Source organism: Salminus brasiliensis, chromosome 14 (genome assembly GCF_030463535.1).
Source record: "Salminus brasiliensis chromosome 14, fSalBra1.hap2, whole genome shotgun sequence".
NCBI classification, from domain to species: domain Eukaryota; kingdom Metazoa; phylum Chordata; class Actinopteri; order Characiformes; family Bryconidae; genus Salminus; species Salminus brasiliensis.
Window position 1 is genome coordinate 35,311,653 of NC_132891.1, and position 18,613 is coordinate 35,330,265.

General features: G+C 45.2%; 2 protein-coding genes across 3 annotated transcripts in view; one reads left to right on the plus strand and one right to left on the minus strand.

The window, feature by feature from the left end:
• dnai3 (dynein axonemal intermediate chain 3) overlaps positions 1–6,743 on the minus strand; it is a 19,907-nt gene extending 13,164 nt beyond the window's left edge. Inside the window, exons 1-8 of the mRNA XM_072696212.1 lie at positions 6,667–6,743; positions 5,114–5,158; positions 4,909–4,956; positions 1,882–2,066; positions 1,489–1,593; positions 546–701; positions 228–415; positions 1–78 (exon numbers count right to left, since the gene is read on the minus strand). The exon at positions 1–78 is cut by the window's left edge and continues 39 nt beyond it. Of these exons, the coding sequence (XP_072552313.1) occupies positions 1–78; positions 228–415; positions 546–701; positions 1,489–1,593; positions 1,882–2,066; positions 4,909–4,956; positions 5,114–5,156 (803 nt within the window). The 5' untranslated portion in view covers positions 5,157–5,158; positions 6,667–6,743. The remainder of the gene's footprint in view (positions 79–227; positions 416–545; positions 702–1,488; positions 1,594–1,881; positions 2,067–4,908; positions 4,957–5,113; positions 5,159–6,666) is intronic.
• Positions 6,744–7,672: 929 nt separating this feature from the next.
• Positions 7,673–17,611, plus strand: mcoln3b (mucolipin TRP cation channel 3b). 2 transcript variants are annotated; one of them, XM_072696219.1, is made up of 14 exons: positions 7,673–7,877; positions 9,389–9,615; positions 10,343–10,510; positions 11,889–12,042; positions 12,184–12,262; positions 12,521–12,617; positions 13,988–14,087; positions 14,703–14,815; positions 14,948–15,097; positions 15,237–15,338; positions 15,764–15,886; positions 16,193–16,399; positions 16,899–17,029; positions 17,269–17,611. In XM_072696219.1, exons 2-14 carry the CDS (start codon positions 9,391–9,393, stop codon positions 17,300–17,302), a joined length of 1,683 nt encoding a protein of 560 aa, XP_072552320.1. In that variant the 5' UTR covers positions 7,673–7,877; positions 9,389–9,390; the 3' UTR covers positions 17,303–17,611. The 2 variants fall into 2 exon arrangements, with proteins under 2 accessions (XP_072552320.1, XP_072552321.1); XM_072696220.1 differs by lacking the exons at positions 7,673–7,877; positions 17,269–17,611 and having other exon boundaries at positions 9,015–9,615; positions 16,899–17,033.
• The last annotated feature ends 1,002 nt before the right edge of the window (positions 17,612–18,613 follow it).

Genomic DNA, 18,613 nt, shown 5'->3' on the forward strand with positions numbered 1-18,613 from the left:
GACTGCAGGACGTCCTTTTTCTCCCCCTCATTCATCTCTCTGGGTTCGTACTGGGTGCACATGTTCCTCATGTTCTTCCTGCCAAAAGACCAGCAGATCCAGTCACTCAGCACTGGTAGTGTCCTCTCACGGCTTTGCTTTAGTGTATTATGGCTATTGCAGGATGTGCTAAGGGTATTAAAAGTCCCACACTCCATGTTGGTACCATGCTGGGTGTAAAGCAGTACCATACTGTCTGTGTGGAGGAGCTGCTGGTGCTGGGGATGGCCTGCACCCCGCACGGTTTCTCCATCCTCCTGATGCTGAAGCTGCTGTCCTGGTAGGAGCTGCACTCGATGCCCTCTGCCGCACTGTAGTCGGAGAACCGCACTGGAGCGCCCATCTCTCGCCGCACGCGAGAGATTTTGTACCGGAGCTGAAGGGAGAGAGACGCAGTGGCGGGGAAAGTCTGTATGTGCTGTAATGGTGTTATCTGGTGTGTGCTCTGGGGCAGTTGTGTATTGTATGTATGTGTGTGTGTGTGTGTGTGTGTGTGTGTATCATACTCTGGGTCTGGTGTCCATCACAGATTCCTCCTCAATCTCTCTCTCGCTGCCCAGAGACACCCAGGCCTGTGGCTCAGGAGTCTTCTGCATTGTTATCTCTGACAGCTCATCATCTTCCTCCTCCTCCTCCTCCTCCTCCTCCACTTCTCCTGGAGACTGAACAAATGGAACAGACCCAGACGTTTCATTAGCTAGAACACCTATCTGCTATAGTGCTTTCGTTAGCTAGAACTTGTCTCTGGTTGCTTGTTTCATCCATAAGAACCCTCTGAGTGTGCCTGGGCATGCTGCCTATACCTATAACATATAGGGTCAATACCTTTTCAATAGCTAGAACACCTCTCTGAGTGACTCTGTTAGCTAGAACACTTCTTTGGTTGCTTGTTTTATCTAGAACACCCCTCTAGTATACCTGGGTATACTGATTACCTACAATATAAACGGTCAAATACCTAGCTAGAACACCTCTCTGAGTGCCTCTGTTAGCTAGAACACTTATCTGGATGCTAGAACACCCATTTAAGTATACCTGGGCATACTGCCTACCTAGAACACCTATCTGAGTTCCTCTGTTAGCTAGAACACTTATCTGGTTGGTATTACACCCTTTTGAAAGTACCTGGGTATACTGCCTACCTAGAACACTTATCTGAGTTCCTCTGTTAGCTAGAACACTTATCTGGTTGGTATAACACCCCTTTGAATGTACCTGAGTATACTGCCTACCTAGAACACTTATCTGAGTTCCTCTGTTAGCTAGAACATGTCTCTGGTTGCTTGTTGTATCTAGAACACGCCTCTGGGTGTGCCTAGGCATACTGCCTATACCTATAACATGTAGGTAAGGACAACCTTTTCATTAGCTAGAACACCTCTCGGAGTGCCTCTCTGTTAGCTAGAACATGTCTCTCATAACACCAGTGGCTAAACAGTGCCTCCTTACCCTGAGCATGTTCTCCTTAGCCTCCACTGTGAGCACCAGGTAGAAGCTCTGTCCGTAGGTGAAGTCCCGGTCAAACACCAGCAGTATCTCATCGCCTGGATAGTCCTGTAAAATCACACAGATCTCAGATCAGCCTCCCAAAACAGCTCTGACCCAGGGTGTCCTTTAATTTCTGGCCACCTTCAGAAGTCATCATGAGCACCCAGGTTGTCCTTCCTTGGACCATTTTTGGTAGGAACTGACCACTGCCTAATATAACCACTCCTCGACAGGAGCCAGGGACCAGGACCACTGGAACCAGATCATCGGTGATACTCACGTGGTGGTTTTAATGTTATGGCTGGTCGGTGTGTGTATGTGCATGCAGACGTAGCATCAGTGCACCAGTCTCACCAGGACGGCCTGCTTGATGGGGCTGAAGTCAGAAACGGCAGCTCTGGTCTTCATGTCCTGGACAATGTCCTCTTTCTTCAGCAGCCTATAGGGGTCGTCCCCGGTCACGTCCTCGTCTGCGCGGCAGCCAAACAGCTCCTGTGTGGCCGAGGTGAGGACCAGGGGGAAGATGTGGTCGGGGTGACCTGCGGAAGGTGGGGTGGACAGAAACCTGGGTCAGATACATATACAAGTTTTGCACTGGAGCCACACAAGAGTGTGCATAAATATTCACCCCCTCTGGATCAGTTTACATCCAGCAAGGGCCGAATATAGGACACCTCCAGGGCATCGTGGGTAATGTAGTGCAAATCTTTCCAGCGCATTCTAACACAGGCCTCTCTGAGGCCAGGCTTTGAGAGCAGTGCTCTTTGAGAACAATGCCGTGTCCATTAGCCCTGCTGGCCTGAGGGGAAAAACACAAACACACACACACACACACACACACACACACAGGCCTACACTGTGCTGGCCTCCATCCAGCAGGCATAAACACAGGGCTGCCTGAGACTCAACACACGGCAGTAAATGCGGCTTAGCGTAATGACAGTGTGCAGTGCACTGCAGGCCTCTTCAAAAGCCTGTACACTACTGACGAGGAGCACAGAGGAGGAAAAAAAACATCAACACACAGACGTGCACCTACAAACGACTTCCTAAAAGGGTGGCTCAGTCCTCCTGGCGAGCCCTGCGCTCACACGGAGAGCGAACAACCGGCGCCTGTTCACCGGTGGAGCACTACAGTGCACACAAATGCCCGTGGGAGACTCCAGGGAGGATGGAAGAAGGTCAAAAGGGGAGCTTTCTGGCCTTCGGAGGACGCCGAACACTGCACCTCACTACAGTGAAGCATGGTGGTGGGAGCATCATGCTGTGGGGATGCTCTCCTATGAAGGTCCCACTGGTGAAGGCATCACTGCACAGTAGAGTAGTGCAGTCTTCCTGAAGGCCTCAAGGGCCTCCGTCTTTTTTTATTGACCTCCAGCCTAAAAGTTACTGCCATCTCCTCACGGTGTCCTCCTGCTTGGTGGGCTTCAGATATTTCACTGTGCCGAGTGCTCGGAGGAGATCGTGGACCAATGTTCGAGGAGTCCTAACAAGGACTGTGAACACGCCATAGTCCTAACAACCTAATAAAGGCCTAATAGAGACCTTTGGTCGCCTGAGAGCTCAGATCTAATGCTCTGCTCCTCTCCTTATTTAAATGAATAATTAAATAAATAATTAAAACTAACAAAATTAGCAACAAATGAAGCACCAGTTCTGATTCAAATGTTGAAAACATGGTTTCGTCTGTAGCTTCAAGGCTTATGCGTATGAAAGGAGTTATGAAATGCATCCAGGTATGCAGGCTGGCTGGCCGAATCTGAAGCGAGTCCCTGCGGAGGCTCACCCAAAGAAGCTCATATCGGACTGAGCGATCACGTTCCACCATCAAAGTGCTCCTGACGTAACAGCGGGTAAGAGAAGACCCCACGTTCGTGAGAGCTGAAAGGGTGCACGCACTGGGTGTAGAGCTACCAGGAGCCGGGCCTCAACAATGCAGAAATGCTGCAAGCTAAAGCATGAATACACACCTTCACCCCGCTCTGAGACCACCAGGGCAGGTTCGCAACACAATACAGCGGCTTGTATTTTTTTTTAGAAGCATACCCAGGAGGGTGGGGGGGGGGTGTGTTTATTCCATTTGGTAGAAGCTAGCCTAGCTGTTATGTCAGCAGTTAAATTTTACCATTTAAATTAGTGCAGGTAGCACTTCTGATTCATTCCTCAGGTAGAAGTGAGTGGAGATACGAGGGTTTAAAAGACTTTTATAAAAGCTGAAGTATCAACTGAAGCTTTTTACTCCAGTAAAAGTGTAAAAGTACTGGTTTCAGAACGACTTCAAGTAGAAAAGTAAAAGTAATGGAAGGAAAACAAAGGCTGAAAGCTTAGGCCGCGCCACAGGGGTCTATAGTGCACTACCCCCCCCCCCCCCCCCCCCTCAAAAACCCATTTCTCTAAAAGTCATAATGAGGAGAATGATCTATTAAAATGTTGATGTTAAAAATGTTGGGCTGCACTAGGCTCCTGTTTCAGCTGCAGATCTGCCCATTGAAAATGAAGCATTTCAGTAATATCAGCTCTATTAAAGGAGCGTCTCTGTGCTCTACTGAGCATCAACATGAGCTTCATGGAGGAAAATATGAGGAGTCGTTGTCTAGAAGTTTTGTAAAGCTGCAGAAAGTCAGACTTCAGAGGCGTGTGATCAATAAGCTTTATTGGAATGTAAATGTGGGGCTCAGTCGGGACGTTTCACTGCAGCTCTCTTGAGTCTCTGCCACGGACACAGTCTTCATACTAGACTACAGACGTCTGCTGTGAGCTCGCTGGAGAGGGACGGGACGTGTGCAGGTGTGATGATCTCTTATAAACCAATAGGGAGTCAGAATGGAGTCTGTTTATACTTCTCATCCAATCAGGATCAGACTCTCACTTTCAGGATGGAGAGATTTATCTGGAGAGGGTTTTTATTGATGACGAGCCGGAATGAAAACTAAGTTTTCTCTTAGTCTGAGCACATTTAGAGAACTGTGAACATTTTAAAATCTTAGAATATAAAAAAAAATAAACCTCTAAACCTCTGGATTTTGTGGTGAGGATGCAGAAAAGGTTTTCCTCTGATGACTCTTCAATAAAGGGCAGATATTAGTGGAGGTGTTGCTGCACAGTAGAGTAGTGCACCACCCCTCCAGAGTCTGATCATTCTTAGAACCTATGAGAAGTTTTCTCTTAGTCTGAGCACAAATATGCTAATTTATTTAGGGTGTAACTTTAAAATCACAGCTTTCTTCTATTATTCTGGGGATTAATGTGCGAGCCAAAGCTTGAATGAATTCCTGGTTCAATTCTACATGAATGTGAAGTGATTGGGGCACAATTCTGCCATACGTACATCGCATCGTCATTTGATGACACAAACAAATGTGGCAAATTTCTTCAGATTACCTGTTTCTGCAGAACCGTCCTCAGTGGAAGGGAAGTCATTCTTCTTATCTACAATAATAAAGACAGAATGAATATTTAGACCATAATAAACAATGTATGCTGCATATTATCTGATCCAGGGGTGAGCAATGCCGGTCCTGGGCGGCCAGATTCCTGCACAGGTCTGGGCTTTTCCTGCTTAACCCAGCTATTCACACCCTCTCACCTTTGGCTTTGCTCACAGCGTTCTTGGGTTTCTTAGCACTCATACCTGCAAACACAGAAATTCCATCCGTTAAGAGTGGACATAAGAGTGGGGTCACTAATTACTTCTCAGCTTGAATTAAGGGGTAATTCTTCCAACTCTGTCAGTCAAACTTGGGTGTATTGCGACATCTAGTGGTGTTTAAATGGTTTAACACACACAGAGAGTTTATTCACAGTGCCAGTCTGCTTTGTTCAGGACTAGTCAAATGATCCTAAGAAAATCTGCCGTAGAGCTTATAGTTTTAATAGTCAATTTTAATTATATTTTAACTATAAGATTAAAAAATCAACAATAGTCAATTTTACTTCACCTAAACCTTCCTCTGGAAGAAATGCAAGCTTGAAAAAAATAATATTTCCCTTCTTAATTGACTCTTTCTTAATATTAAGATCAAGTTTATGGTCTGTTTGTAGAAAATGAGTCAGTTCAGGATAAAACTGGTGATATTCAGTATCAAAAGTGAGAAGATGCACTATCATAGGAACTCTGAATCCCATGTCACCATGTTCTTCATCTACTGATCTGCCAACAGTGATTCACAAACACTGGATTTCAAATGCAGACAGACTTTTATTCTGGTTTGCCCTTTAATGAAGGATGTGGTTTCTAACTGTCCTGAGATCATCTTAAACCCCTTCTCTGAAGGCCTCAGAGAGCTCTTTGGATCTGGCCATGATTTTCTTCAGCTGATGTTCTGCCCCTGATTCCAATTCTACACATTTTAATTAGTGATAAATGAAGGAGTGTCCTAACTACAAAACTGCATTTCTAATTATTCATAAATGATATATGTATATATGATAATTATTAATATATATATATATATATATGCTCACTAGAAGATCAAATGTCCAGCTGTTTAAATTTGTTTAAATATAAATGTTTTTTTTCCTACAAGACTGTAGCTAGCATTAGCTCACTAAGGTTGGACAACTATTAATTAATATGGATTAAAAATCATTATTTTAAAAAGTTCAATGTTTAGAACATTTTATGTTACATACCAAAATAAAAGTCCTCAGTTCAATAAATTCCTTAAACAAATAAATTAAATCAATTAACCAAAATATTAATTACCTAATAAATACATACATTAAATAAAGTAAACAGAATATTAATTAATTAAATAAATGCATTCAAATAAATAATTAATTAGACAAAAAACGAATTAAACAAGTAAATAAAATGAATGAATTATATAAATTAATTAAACTAATAAATTAAATAAATTAATTACACAAATCCATTCAACAAAAAAACGAAATAAATTCATTAAACAAACAAATTAAACAAAAAATATAAAGAAATTAATTAAACAATTAATTAACAAGTCAAATTAAATCCCAGCTGCTGCGTTAGCTTGTTAGCTTGTTAGCTTGTTAGCTTGTTAGCTTTCAGCCGCATTTATTCAGCAGTCAGACCATTAAAACCTACAGAAACTCATCATTAGTATAAACTAACGTCTAAAACTCCGCCGTAATAAAAAGTTTGAAAGCTGTGGGGTGTTTTACCTCTGTTTATAAGACTTCTGCTCCATTAAACACGTAAATAAAGAGCTTTAAACGAGTTCTCAACGCGCAGCTCTTCCGTCATCAAGCAGGTTGCTAGTGGTAACGAGGGCGGGGCTTCTGGCGCGCTTCTCCTTTTGATTGACAGGAGGCAGGCCCGGCCTCTCCAGCCTGCCTCCAGCCTCCTGTCTCCTATTAAGAGAGTAATCGTGCAGAGTGGAGCTGCAGAGGAGCAGCTCAGCCTGCCTCACCCTGACTGCCTCGCCTCCTCACTGAGGCTCTGTGGTTCACTGGGTGGCTGGCTGGGTGCGGGCGGGCGGTGCAGGTGGAGCTGTGTGTGGGGGTCCTGAGCTTTTTATAGGCTGGTGTTTCAGAGGTTTGCACCTTTGCAGGCTTGTGTTTGGGAGTGTTGTGGCTTCTGTGAGGCTGACTGACCTTTCAGTGTGGTTTGGAGAGAGTGGTCTTCCAGGGTCTTTCAGACCTCTTTCAGGCTGGTCTTTGGAGACTGACCTGTCAGGGTGTTCTGCTCGGTCTTTAAGGCTGGGCTTTCTGAGGTGTCTTGACCTCATTCACCTCTTTGAGGCTTTTGAAGTGTATTGACCTCTTGTTTTTTTCTCGGGGTGTTTAAAGATCTTTAGGGCTGACCTTTCAGGGTGTTTTGGGGTGTTTGGACTCTTCAGGGTGTTCTGCTTGGCCTCTTTTGGGGTGTTGTGGCTTCTTTGAGGCTGACCTTTAAGTGTGGTTTGGAGACTAACGGTCTTCTAGGGTGTTTCAGGGTGGTTACCCTTAGCTTTTCTAAGTGTTTAGACCTCCTTGACCTCTTTCAGGCCCAGTCTTTTGGAGTGTATTGACCTCTATTACCTTTCAGGGTATCTTGGGCTGGGCTGGGCTTTCTGGGGTGTCTTGACCTCCTTGACCTCTTTTATTTAGGCCCTTTTTAGCTCTTTTGGGGTGTTTTTGGCTGAGCTTTCAGTCTTATTTAACGATTTTTCTGGACTGCTTTGCAGGCTGCTGTTTTGGATGTCCAGTTTGGCACCTTTCTCACTGGTTCTGTGGAGCGTTCTGGAGTTTTGCACTTTTCTGAGAGCTCATCTGCCATTTTTGGACTTTTGTAAACAGAGTTCTTCACTGCTGGTTGATATTATCAAAATTATCCTTTGGAGTTGACAGAAGACACTGACACCTCCGTCCCAGTTGCGCTTCATCATCTGTAGGTGAGTCTGATGTTCCTCCTCCTCCTCCTCCTCGTCCTGCTGCTGCTAGAGCTTTGTCTCCAGGGCCTGTTGACCTGTCCAGCTTCTATTCTGGTGCAGTGCTGGACTTTAGCTGTGGCTCTTCCTCCAGAGAGATGGAGCTCTCCGGCTGGGTTACTGATTGCGAGACATGGTGTGTTATTTAAAACTGCTCAGGTGAAGGAGGCCTACTTTTTCCGATCAGTCTCCGGTTACCCCCGGTGTTCGTGTTCTGCTCTGTGGAGGGTTCAGCTTCACCAATAGAGCGAGATTGATCTCCTATAATAATCATAATGATGATAATTCATAAAGGTACTTAAAACATTAATGCTCCTTAATGGTTCCTGGCTATGTTCTAATAATAACATGTCATTTTAGTGGGGAATTGAGATGGAATGAAGTTCTTCAGAGCAGGGTTTGGTGTGATACGGTGTCTCTACAGTGGTGGTGAAGGGTACCAGGCATCACCATGACAACAACACAAATATAGCCATTTTATTTACTATCCAAAACCCACCGGTGAATCTACAAAAGTCCTCTGAGTTTCAGGTTTAATGCTAATGCTGGTAAAATAGTGCCAGATCCAAGATTATTAGCTTTCCTTGGGGACTATTTTTGCTGCACAGTGCGCTGCATGTATCCCTCCACCATGAATGGATGGTAAACATATGCTCTAGAGCCGAGCTCTTCTCAGAACTCTGGTAGAACCGAGTCTCAGGCGTCCAGACGTCTGCTTCCCTTCACCTCCACTGTTGCATGGAGCTGTTAAAAGTGTAGGTCATGGGACGTAGGTGTGTTTGGAGCACGTGGGTCATATGACCGAGATGCAGGCCAACAATCTCTCAGGAGATCTACGCCACGTCTATCAGGTCATGCAGGCTAGTGTGACTTACCCTGGCTGCTTGGGAAGGACGTGTCCAGATCAGATATGCTGTAGAACAGGAGAGGGTGATGCTGGCCAGGGTCTTACAAACCTGTATCTGGCAATTAGCAGGTGAGTTGGGACCTGACCAGTGATACTAGGGCTGTGTCCCAATTGCATACTACACACTAATCCTACAAGGTATGGACTATATACTAATCTTAATGGTGTGGGTTTAGCAGGTTGGTACACTAAATATCAACACACTGACCCATTTTCTACTAACGGGATAACGTGACAGCGTTGCTATGACAACATCGCCTCCATGGCCGTCAATGCAAGGTAACCAACGCGCTTTGAGGAAAGTGCTGGCGGCCTGGCTTAGCTATCCACCCTGGAGAGGTCAAGGCCAATCGTGCTCTTCTGGGGACCTGGCTGCCCATGACCATCGATCTTCTGGTCATAGTGACGCCACCTTATTCTGCTGGACCTCTCGGGGGCCCAACTTTGACTCTTCTACCTATACTACATCCTTCATCCTCCAAATACTAGTTGGTATTGGTAATTGGTCCGCCATTGGGACACACACAGTGGGTGAACGTGCCTGGGAATAACCTGTGTTTGCTTCCAGCCATGGACGACCCAGATGCTCCGTACTTGGCCTTCAATGACTTGAACAGTAACGGTGGCTTGCTGTGGTCAGATGCTCTGGCCCGGCAGGCACAGAGGGAGGTGGAGAGCTTCAGGAGGAAGCTCAAATACTTCTTCATGAACCCCTGTGAGAAGTATCGGGCGCGAGGCAGGAAGCCGTGGAAACTGATGCTGCAGATCATCAAGATCGCCGTCATCACCATCCAGGTCAGAAAAGCCTCGCCAGCCGGACACTGGCTGCACTTAAAGGGACAGTTCGGCGACAGTCAAATGAACATGATTGAGCTCTGACCCCGGATGCGGTCGACCCCCCAAAACAGGTCTGGTTTTGGGTGTGAGCTTCTCTAGTTTAGTACTGGTGATGCTAGGCTAAGTTTGCTAACAAACACTGGAGTTAGACTGTCACCAATCCTGCCAATATTGTAAACATGTCCAGAAACTTTTGTCTCTTAAGCTCTTAAGGCTCTCAAAACTCTCTGGATCTTCATTAATTTGTCAGATTGATCTGATTTAGTGACTTACGTTAGTCTATAAACACAAACGCTAACATGACATACTAACAAATTTACGCTAAACTATAAAAATAAAGCAGTTTATGACGTTTTAGTCCATCATTTATTAAAAATTAGCATATTTACGTAGTTTTTAAAATAGATTTCGCTCGAAGATTTTTTTCTAAACAGCTTTTTTTTGCTATAGAGTTTTACTAGGCTGAAATTGGTGACAGTCCAAGTCCATTGTTTGTTAGCTGTGTTAGCCTAGCATCTTCTTTTCTAAACTTCTAAAGCCCAAATCAGAGACCAAACAAGTCTTGACCGATTGACTGTTTCTTGGCTGACCCAAAAATCATATTAATTAGATTTTGCACCAAATTATAACCTTTAATATTGACTCAGTATTGGCCTAATGTCTCTCCGTCTCTCCATCTCTACAGCTGGTGTCCTTCGGTCTTAGTAATCAGATGGTTGTGACCTTTAAGGAGGAGAACCTGATGGCGTTTAAGCACCTGTTCCTGAAGGACTACACCGACCACAGCCCGAGCACCTATGCCGTGTACACCCAGGCTGAGGTCTACACACACCTCTCCTACATTGTAGAGCAGGTGAGCACACACTACAGCAGGGCTTCATGATGCCTTGTGGATACTCTGGAAAGTCATTGGGAAACCATGATGGCTTGGGATGTCCTAAACTGATCCAGGGACTCGGGATCTGTGGGTGGATGTGGTGATCCAGGCCTTTTTGGATCAGGGTAGCTAACTCTGCTAACTCTCCATTCCACCTTAAATAGAGCCGCAGTTACAGTGAGTTCATTTCAGCGGCAGAGCGGAACTGCTGCGTTATTTAAGGTGGAACGGAAAGGGTTGGAGTTCTGCAGTGATCCAAGACCTTCTATCCCGCTCTCTCTCCATTTGGGAAGATCTAACGTTCCTCCATCCTCTGGAATCACCCCTGGTTAGAAACCAGATTGGGGTGGAAAAGCTCTAATGTTCTACTGGCGAGAGAACCTCGCTCCTGTCTTCTGAGACAGCGGGACCTGTGAAAGCAGTGTGAAAGCAGTGTGAAAGCAGAGCTACGTGACCTCGGACAGGTGTTTGTGTGGGCGGGACAGAGGCAGAGATGGTATCGGGTTGATTTATGAGATGTCACTTGACTTAAATGTGGGCATGAGGATCTTTACTCTGGCGTGAAACAGTGGAACTGGTTTAGTGCTGGAAGGGAAGGAGTGGTGGAGTGCATATACAGATGTGCATTGGCTAAAGGGTTTTGGGGTTATGCATATACAGATGTGCACATGCTAAAGGTGTGAATGCATATACAGATGTGCATTGTCTAATGGGGTGGGTGTGTGCATATACAGATGTGCAGTAGCTAAAGGCTAAAAGTGTGTGTATGCATATACAGATGTGCACTGGCTAAAGGCTAAAAGTGTGTGTATGCAAATACAGATGTGCATTGGCGAAAGGTGTGTGTGTGTGTGCATATACAGATGTGCAATGGCTATAGGCTAAAAGTGTGTGTATGCAAATGCAGATGTGCCTTGGCGAAAGGTGTGTGTGTATGCATATACAGATGTGCGGTAGCTAAAGGCTAAAAGTGTGTGTATGCATATACAGATGTGCAGTAGCTAAAGGCTAAAAGTGTGTGTACGCAAATACAGATGTGCCTTGGTGAAAGGTGTGTGTGTATGCATATACAGATGTGCAATGGCTAAAGGAGTGGGTGTGTATGCATATACAGATGTGCACTGGCTATAGGCTAAAAGTGTGTGTGTGCAAATACAGATGTGCCTTGGCGAAAGGTGTGTGTGTGTGTGTGTGTGTGTGTGTGTGTGTGTGTGTGTGTGTGTGTGTGTGTGTATGCATATACAGATGTGCACTGGCTAAAGAGTAAGTGTGTGTGCGTGTGTGTGTGTGTGTGTGTATACATATACAGAGTAAAAACGGCAGTAGTCTGATAACGTACGTTGTCTCGTTGTAGTTCCTGAGGTTGCGGAACATAACCGTAGGGAACCACGCGCACGATAAGGACGGGCGTTTCTTTACTCCTCTGCTGATCTGCCAGCAGTTCTACCACAACGGCAGCATCTCGCCCAGCAACGAGACCTTCGAGATCGACGCTCAGGTGGAGGAAGGTAATGGATCCTGCCCAGCATCAGAATGCCGCTGCTCTACGCCTGAAACTCTGGCTCTCCGGCTCTGCTTTTAGGGATGGTGCTTCTTCTCCTGTTGTCCTCAGTTCTGCAGCTCACTGGTTTACTGTGTTTCTTTGCCAGAATGCCTGGAGATTTACCCCGGTCAGCTCCCATCCCCACCAGACCCCGACCTGTCCAACTTCACTCTGCAGTTCAAACGGTAAACGGGAGCTTCCTCAGTAGAACCACATCTAATCTCACACATCCTACCAAGGGTTCTTTGAGTGCTACCATAGAAGAACCTGTTTGTGTGTGTAAAGGTTCTTCGAAGTCTCTTCTCAACAAGCTTCTTGAACCCTTTATAGCCTTTTATAGCCCCTAACAACATGGTCCTGCACACTCAATTTAGCCGTGTGTGTGTGTGTGTGTGTGTGTGTGTGTGTGTGTGTGTGTGTGTGTGTGTGTGTGTGTGTGTTAGGTTGCTGGAGGTCAACGTTTACTTCACTCTAAAAGCCATCAACCTGCAGACGGTTCAGCACCATGAGCTTCCAGACTGTTACGACTTCAACATCACGGTAGGTCACATGACTGCGCCCTCTTTCTTCCTATTGAAAGCTCTCTCTCTCGCTCGCTCGCTCGCTCACTCCACCCGCTTCCTCTTAGGTCTGTAGGCTTCTGAGTATTGAATAATTCTTGCTAAATGTTTCCATAACTATAAATAGACCCAACTTCCTCATCTCGGGTCAACCAGAAATGGCTTAAATGGGTGGGCGTCAACACTGGTTTCTAGGGTTGCACCAGTCATGATGATGGTGATGATGATGATCCAGGGCTGAACTTCAGGGCTGATTCCCACACGGGCAGACTTCCAGTACTTTCTGTCCTCTCCTTAATTCAACCTGAAATCAGCAGCTTCAGGATCATGCTGATGCTCCACTGACTGTAACAGGGGGAGAACGGCGTCTCCATCATTCCCACTCCGGGCCGGACCGCTGCTGCTACTGCACTATATGGAGGTTTGGTGGTGGAGCTGCAGGAGGAGAACCTCTCTCCAGAACTGCTGTGTAACTCTTCAGAACCCATAGAGTCATATTAGTGTAAAATCCTGTAGTATTACTCTGCCACCTCAGCCCACATGCTGCTCCACCTTCAGATCAAGCTTCTGGAGCTTCTCTCAGCTTGTCCAGAAATGCACGTGTACAGCTGTCCGCCCCTGAGGGGGCGCTGAAAGCGTGATTTTGTATTTCCAGCAGTGGAGTAAACGTGAAACACACTCCACACCTGTAGGGGGAGCCCAGGAGCAAATAAGTTGTGTAATTTGTACATAATGCTGCTTTTGAACCCTTTTTTGCAAGTTTCTGATTCTGTTATTAATTATAATGCAGAATAATGCTAATGCTATGAGCGTGCTAATCCTAGCTCGCATATCATTTAGCATTATTCTGCATTGTAATTAAAAACAGAATTATGAACATAGGGTTCTAAGTTCTACGTCATGAATTATTTGATAAGCCGGTCTTGTGGAGTCCCACAGGGTTCTAGTTTAGGGCCTGTGGTATTGGTGGCAATTATGAGAGCATGGCATTCTGAGGGTGAAGAGCTGGAGTTTGGGCGTATTAACAGGGTGAGAGGAGTTTGAACATTTAAACAAAAATGCATTAGGGGTTTGATAACAAGCATGTGGAGGCAGCCAATCACAGGGTTCAAATGGTTCAGAAGGGTCAGACGTGTTGACGCCCACCTCTATGTTATTGAGGACAAATATCTCAATCTATTTTATCATCAATTGGGGTGGAGGTAAAGCCACAGCAGAACTAAATTCATTAAAAAACCACTAGGGGGCGCACTAGCCAGGCCTGGAACAGCAAAAGTGTCTTTTATTGGACAAATCCTGTGTTGCCTTAATGCTACATAATGTAATCATGTTCTGTTTGTTTGGTCACAGATCAGGTTCAACAACAGAGCCCACAGTGGACGCATCAGAGTGGATCTGGACAATGACGTGGACATCAACGAGTGCAAAGACTGGAAAGTCACGGGAGCCTGTGAGTGTTCCCATGCTTCCACAATCCACCGGTCATGTGTCTCTTCTGTTTTTCCTCCCGTTGACCTTCGCCTCACATGCAGTTGCTGTGGTGTGCTGTAAACACTTCCACAACAGCGTGTCTTCATGATTCATGATGGGTTTAGACTGAAATGTTCGAAAAGCTCTGTTTCCAGACAAAAGCCTCCAATTTTGGCCTCCGAGGGGGTCTAATGTGGTCTAATGCGCCTCCACCATGACCCTGAGGGTTTTGCCATCAGCGGCCGGAGTCTGAGAGAGCCCATTTGGCCGTGCTCTCTCCGGGTGGGTAGATGGCGCTGTCTTCCCTCGCCACTCCTTTAAAGCGAGGTTGGCCGGCACAGGGGTCCGTTAGCTGCTGGAGACCCTGGGTTGGAAGCCACTGTCCCAGAGTGAAGGTTTCCGCAGGTTTAGCATATAGCTTGCACTGGGAAAGCAGCCCTAGAGTAGGAGACCCAATCATGGAGACCCTTCGTTCCCATGTTCTGCAGCTCTGAGGATGAATGGCGGCTGAGGATTGGAGAGGCCCGCACTGGAAGATACTGATGATCTAAGAGTGTTCGTGACTTTCTAACCACCTTGTTGGTGTCCTCCACAGCTCCGAAGAAGATCTACTACACTGTGCTGTTTGACGTGGTGATCATTCTGACCTGCCTGGCGTCTCTGGTGCTCTGCACACGCTCAGTGAGCACCGGAGTTCAGCTGCAGTTTGTAAGTATCTCTCTGTTTTTGAGTCGCAGGCGCGTTATAAATTCTCAGAGGTCTGTCTGTGTGTGTGTCTGTGTGTGTCTGTGTGTGTGTCTGTGTGTGTCTGTGTGTGTCTGTGTGTGTGTGTGTGTGTAGGAGTACGCGATCTTCTTCGCGAGGCATTATGGTAAGCGTGTGTCCTGGTCTGATCGACTGGAGTTCATCAACGGCTGGTACATCCTCATCATCATCAGTGACACCCTCACCATCACCGGCTCTGTGCTGAAAATCGCCATTCAGCTGAAGGTCTCTCTCTCTCTCTCTCTCTCTCTCTCTCTCTCTCTCTCTCTCTCTCTCTCTCTCTCTCTTCCCCCCCCCCCCCCCTTTTCCTTCCTCTGAAGTAAAATTGGCTTGAAGTTTTTCATCTCCCTCCCTCTGACCGTAGGCTCTGACCAGTTATGACGTCTGCAGCATCCTCCTGGGCACCGGCACCATGCTCGTGTGGATCGGGGTGCTGCGCTACATGGGCTACTTCAAGAAGTATAACGTGAGCTGCTTTAACCTTTTAACCTTTATAGGAAATCTGTTAGCAGCATAATTATTTAAATTTTATGTTAATAAAAAAAAAAAAAAAGAATTCTCCCCAATTTGGTGCTGCCAAATAACCCACCCATTCGTCGCTCCCCCTAGCACTAATGCTCCTAGGGACACTAGGAGGGTAATGATATAGAAGGAAAGTGCTGGGTCCCCAGCTCCACCGCACCAGCTAACAGATGGCTGTGCCAACCAACATCACTTAAGACCACCCGTCTACCCTCCCGACTTTGTTGTTTGGCCGATGTATCCGATCCTGTGCCGGTCAGATTTACACTCCTGTTCTGTTTTGACGTTGATGCTGATGTGCACTATGCCCCCTCACCCTCTCCCTCGCCCCCCCACCCTCTCCCTCGCCCCCCCAAATGGGTTTTACAGATTCTGATCATCACCCTGAGGGCAGCCTTCCCCAACGTGATCCGATTCTGCTGCTGCGCTGCCATGATCTACCTGGGCTACTGCTTCTGCGGCTGGATCGTACTGGGTCCTTACCATGAGAAGGCAAGTACAGTGGTGCAGTGCTGACCTTGTACCACAGCAAGGCATGTTGAGGAATAAGGCTGTGACCGATCCTGGATGGGTCATTGCCAAAGTTGTGAGCAGCAGGAAAACGATTGCTAGCTGGGCTAACAATTTCCCTGGACATTGGCCCTTCAGGACCAAAGCTGGACATCGAGAGGTTAATGGATATAATGAACAGCCAGTCTTCACGGTCTAATTTGTGTCCGATTCCTCATGTTTGTGTCTTTTAAAAGCGTTTGATTGTACCCGGCGGCTCTTTGAGCTCTCTCCCTCTCCCGTTCTCAGTTCCGTACCCTGAACACTGTGTCCGAGTGCCTCTTCTCCCTGATCAACGGCGACGACATGTTCGCCACCTTTAAGAACATGCAGCAGAAGAGCTACCTGGTGTGGCTCTTCAGCCGGGTCTACCTCTACACCTTCGTCTCGCTCTTCATCTACATGGTGCTCAGCCTCTTCATCACCTTAATCACAGACACCTACGAGACCATCAAGGTAACGAGCCCTGAGAGGACACACCCACTTTTTCAGCTGCAGGTCAAACACCCGAGCCCCTGTAGATAAGACTGGAACAGTTAATTACAGGTAGACACTCTCACTGACCACTGACTTTATGTTTATTGGGGTTTATTCTAATGTTATATAGAGTTAATTACAGGTAGACACTCTCAATGACCACTGACTTTATGTTTATTTGAGTTTATTCTGATGTTATATAGAGTTAATTACAGGTAGACATTCTCACTGACCACTGACTTTGTTTATTTGGGTTTATTCTAATGTTATATAGAGTTAATTACAGGTAGACACTCTCAATGACCACTGACTTTGTTTATTTGAGTTTATTCTAATGTTATATAGAGTTAAATACAGGTAGACGCTCTCACTGATCACTGTCTTTATGATTATTAGGGTTTATTTTAATGTTATATAGAGTTCATTACAGTTGATGGAAGCTTTCCAGTGAGCTGTTGTTGTTGTTGGTGGTTTTCAGCAGCAGCAGTCGGACGGAGAGCCGGTCTCTGAACTTCAGGCCTTCATTTCGGAGTGTAAAGACCACCCCAACTCCGGCTGCTATCGCGTGGATGACCGGTCCTCTGCCTGTCTCTTCTGCTGTGTTCAGAGGTGAGCTAACCTATGGTCATAAAGATGCTGCACTCAAAACATCTTCAGTCAGTCTGGATATCGGCCATTTGTGAGCAATTTCTCAGGGGAAATGCTGAACTGTAGCCACTAGATGGCGCCATTGTTCAGATTCAGTGATTATTCTAGAGGTCTTGATGTTAAATTAAAATCCTGGTTTTTACCTTAGACACCCTGAGTCTGAATAATGAATCACTGCTCAGTCTGTTTTTCTATTTCAGGCCCAACGATTTGCACGAGAGACTGGACTGTTAAAGCTGGATGCTGGACCCAAATCGCAGATCATTCAGTGGTTCCTCATCCTAGTCCTGGAGACTTTCCCTGCTCAGACAGAGCCTGACCTGAGCTCATTTCTGAGGATGGACCCCACTGGAATGTGCAGGAGAGGGCTGAATTGGGAACAACTGGGTTCTCCCAGCTGATGCTGTTTACATGGAGAACATATGAGGAGGCTGAAGGGATGAAGGAATGGTCAGATTGCTTGTTTACGTTTTTTGCACGTTTTCTTTGTTAGCAGTTTTTGAGGGTAGCACTTTAACTTTGTGGTGTTCATACTGAAAAATAAATACTCACTAATAAATATTCACTACATCTGTGCGGCCTGATTTTATCCGTGACCTTGCCTGGATTATCATTTTAAATAGGATATAAGGAGCTTATGAAATGCTTTATACACTCTGTAAAGCTAAACTAGTATAATTTGGTAAGTTGGTATCATATGCCCAATGTTCTGGTCCTGTAAACCCAGTCCATCAGTGTCCAGTGAGAGTGTCTACCTGGAAAACTATATAGTTGGCAGTGGTGGCTCATTGATAACAGGGTTGTGGGTTCGATACCCGAGCTCAGCAAGCTGCCACTGTTGGGCCCTTGAGCAAGACCCTTCATCCTCTCTGCTCCCTGGGTGCTGGAGTTGGCTGCCCACTGCTCTGGCTGTGTGTGTGCCTACCTTAGTTAGGCCAACAATTTGGGACTTGTTCCACTGAAGGATGACCCCAGAAACTTTGGGATCACTGGGATTTGAACCAATAAACTTTTGATAAAAGGGCAATGTTAATTTGACATTGAATAAAAATGAAAGAAAATAAAATTGAACTTGATACTTAAACTTAAACTTAATATAAATAATTATATATTTTGTATAAAATAAAAATACAAATAAGAAATATATATTGGATTAAAGGTTTTGTATCTAATAAATTAATAAATTAATTATTTGAAATGATCCTTTTAAAAAATAAATTTGTATTATTCTATATTATTTTTTTAAAATATTTTTTTTGTTTTTATAAAACATTAACACTTTACATTATGTGAATATTTAATGATTGACTCTTAAAAAGATTACTTAAAAAGTGGCCCATAAGTCCACTGATCAAAAATAATGCTCCAAAATAAGCATAAACGTAGATTCATACTTTTTAAAAGATTTTTTAGGTATTTTGTGAGGTGTGTTATTATTTTAAATAATTATTTTAAACAATAATTAATTTATATTATATTTAACAATTTAAATATAATTATTTAATATTTTTTTTGTTTATTATTTAATCTTGTTTAAAATATTAC

Excerpts from the sequence above, each read along its gene's own strand:
- mcoln3b (XM_072696219.1), top strand. The coding sequence starts at position 9,391 with ATGGACGACCCAGATGCTCCGTACTTGGCCTTCAATGACTTGAACAGT. Across the intron at positions 10,511-11,888 it reads TCTCCTACATTGTAGAGCAG|TTCCTGAGGTTGCGGAACAT; the intron begins GTGAGCACACAC and ends GTCTCGTTGTAG. Across the intron at positions 15,887-16,192 it reads TGGGTCCTTACCATGAGAAG|TTCCGTACCCTGAACACTGT; the intron begins GCAAGTACAGTG and ends TCCCGTTCTCAG.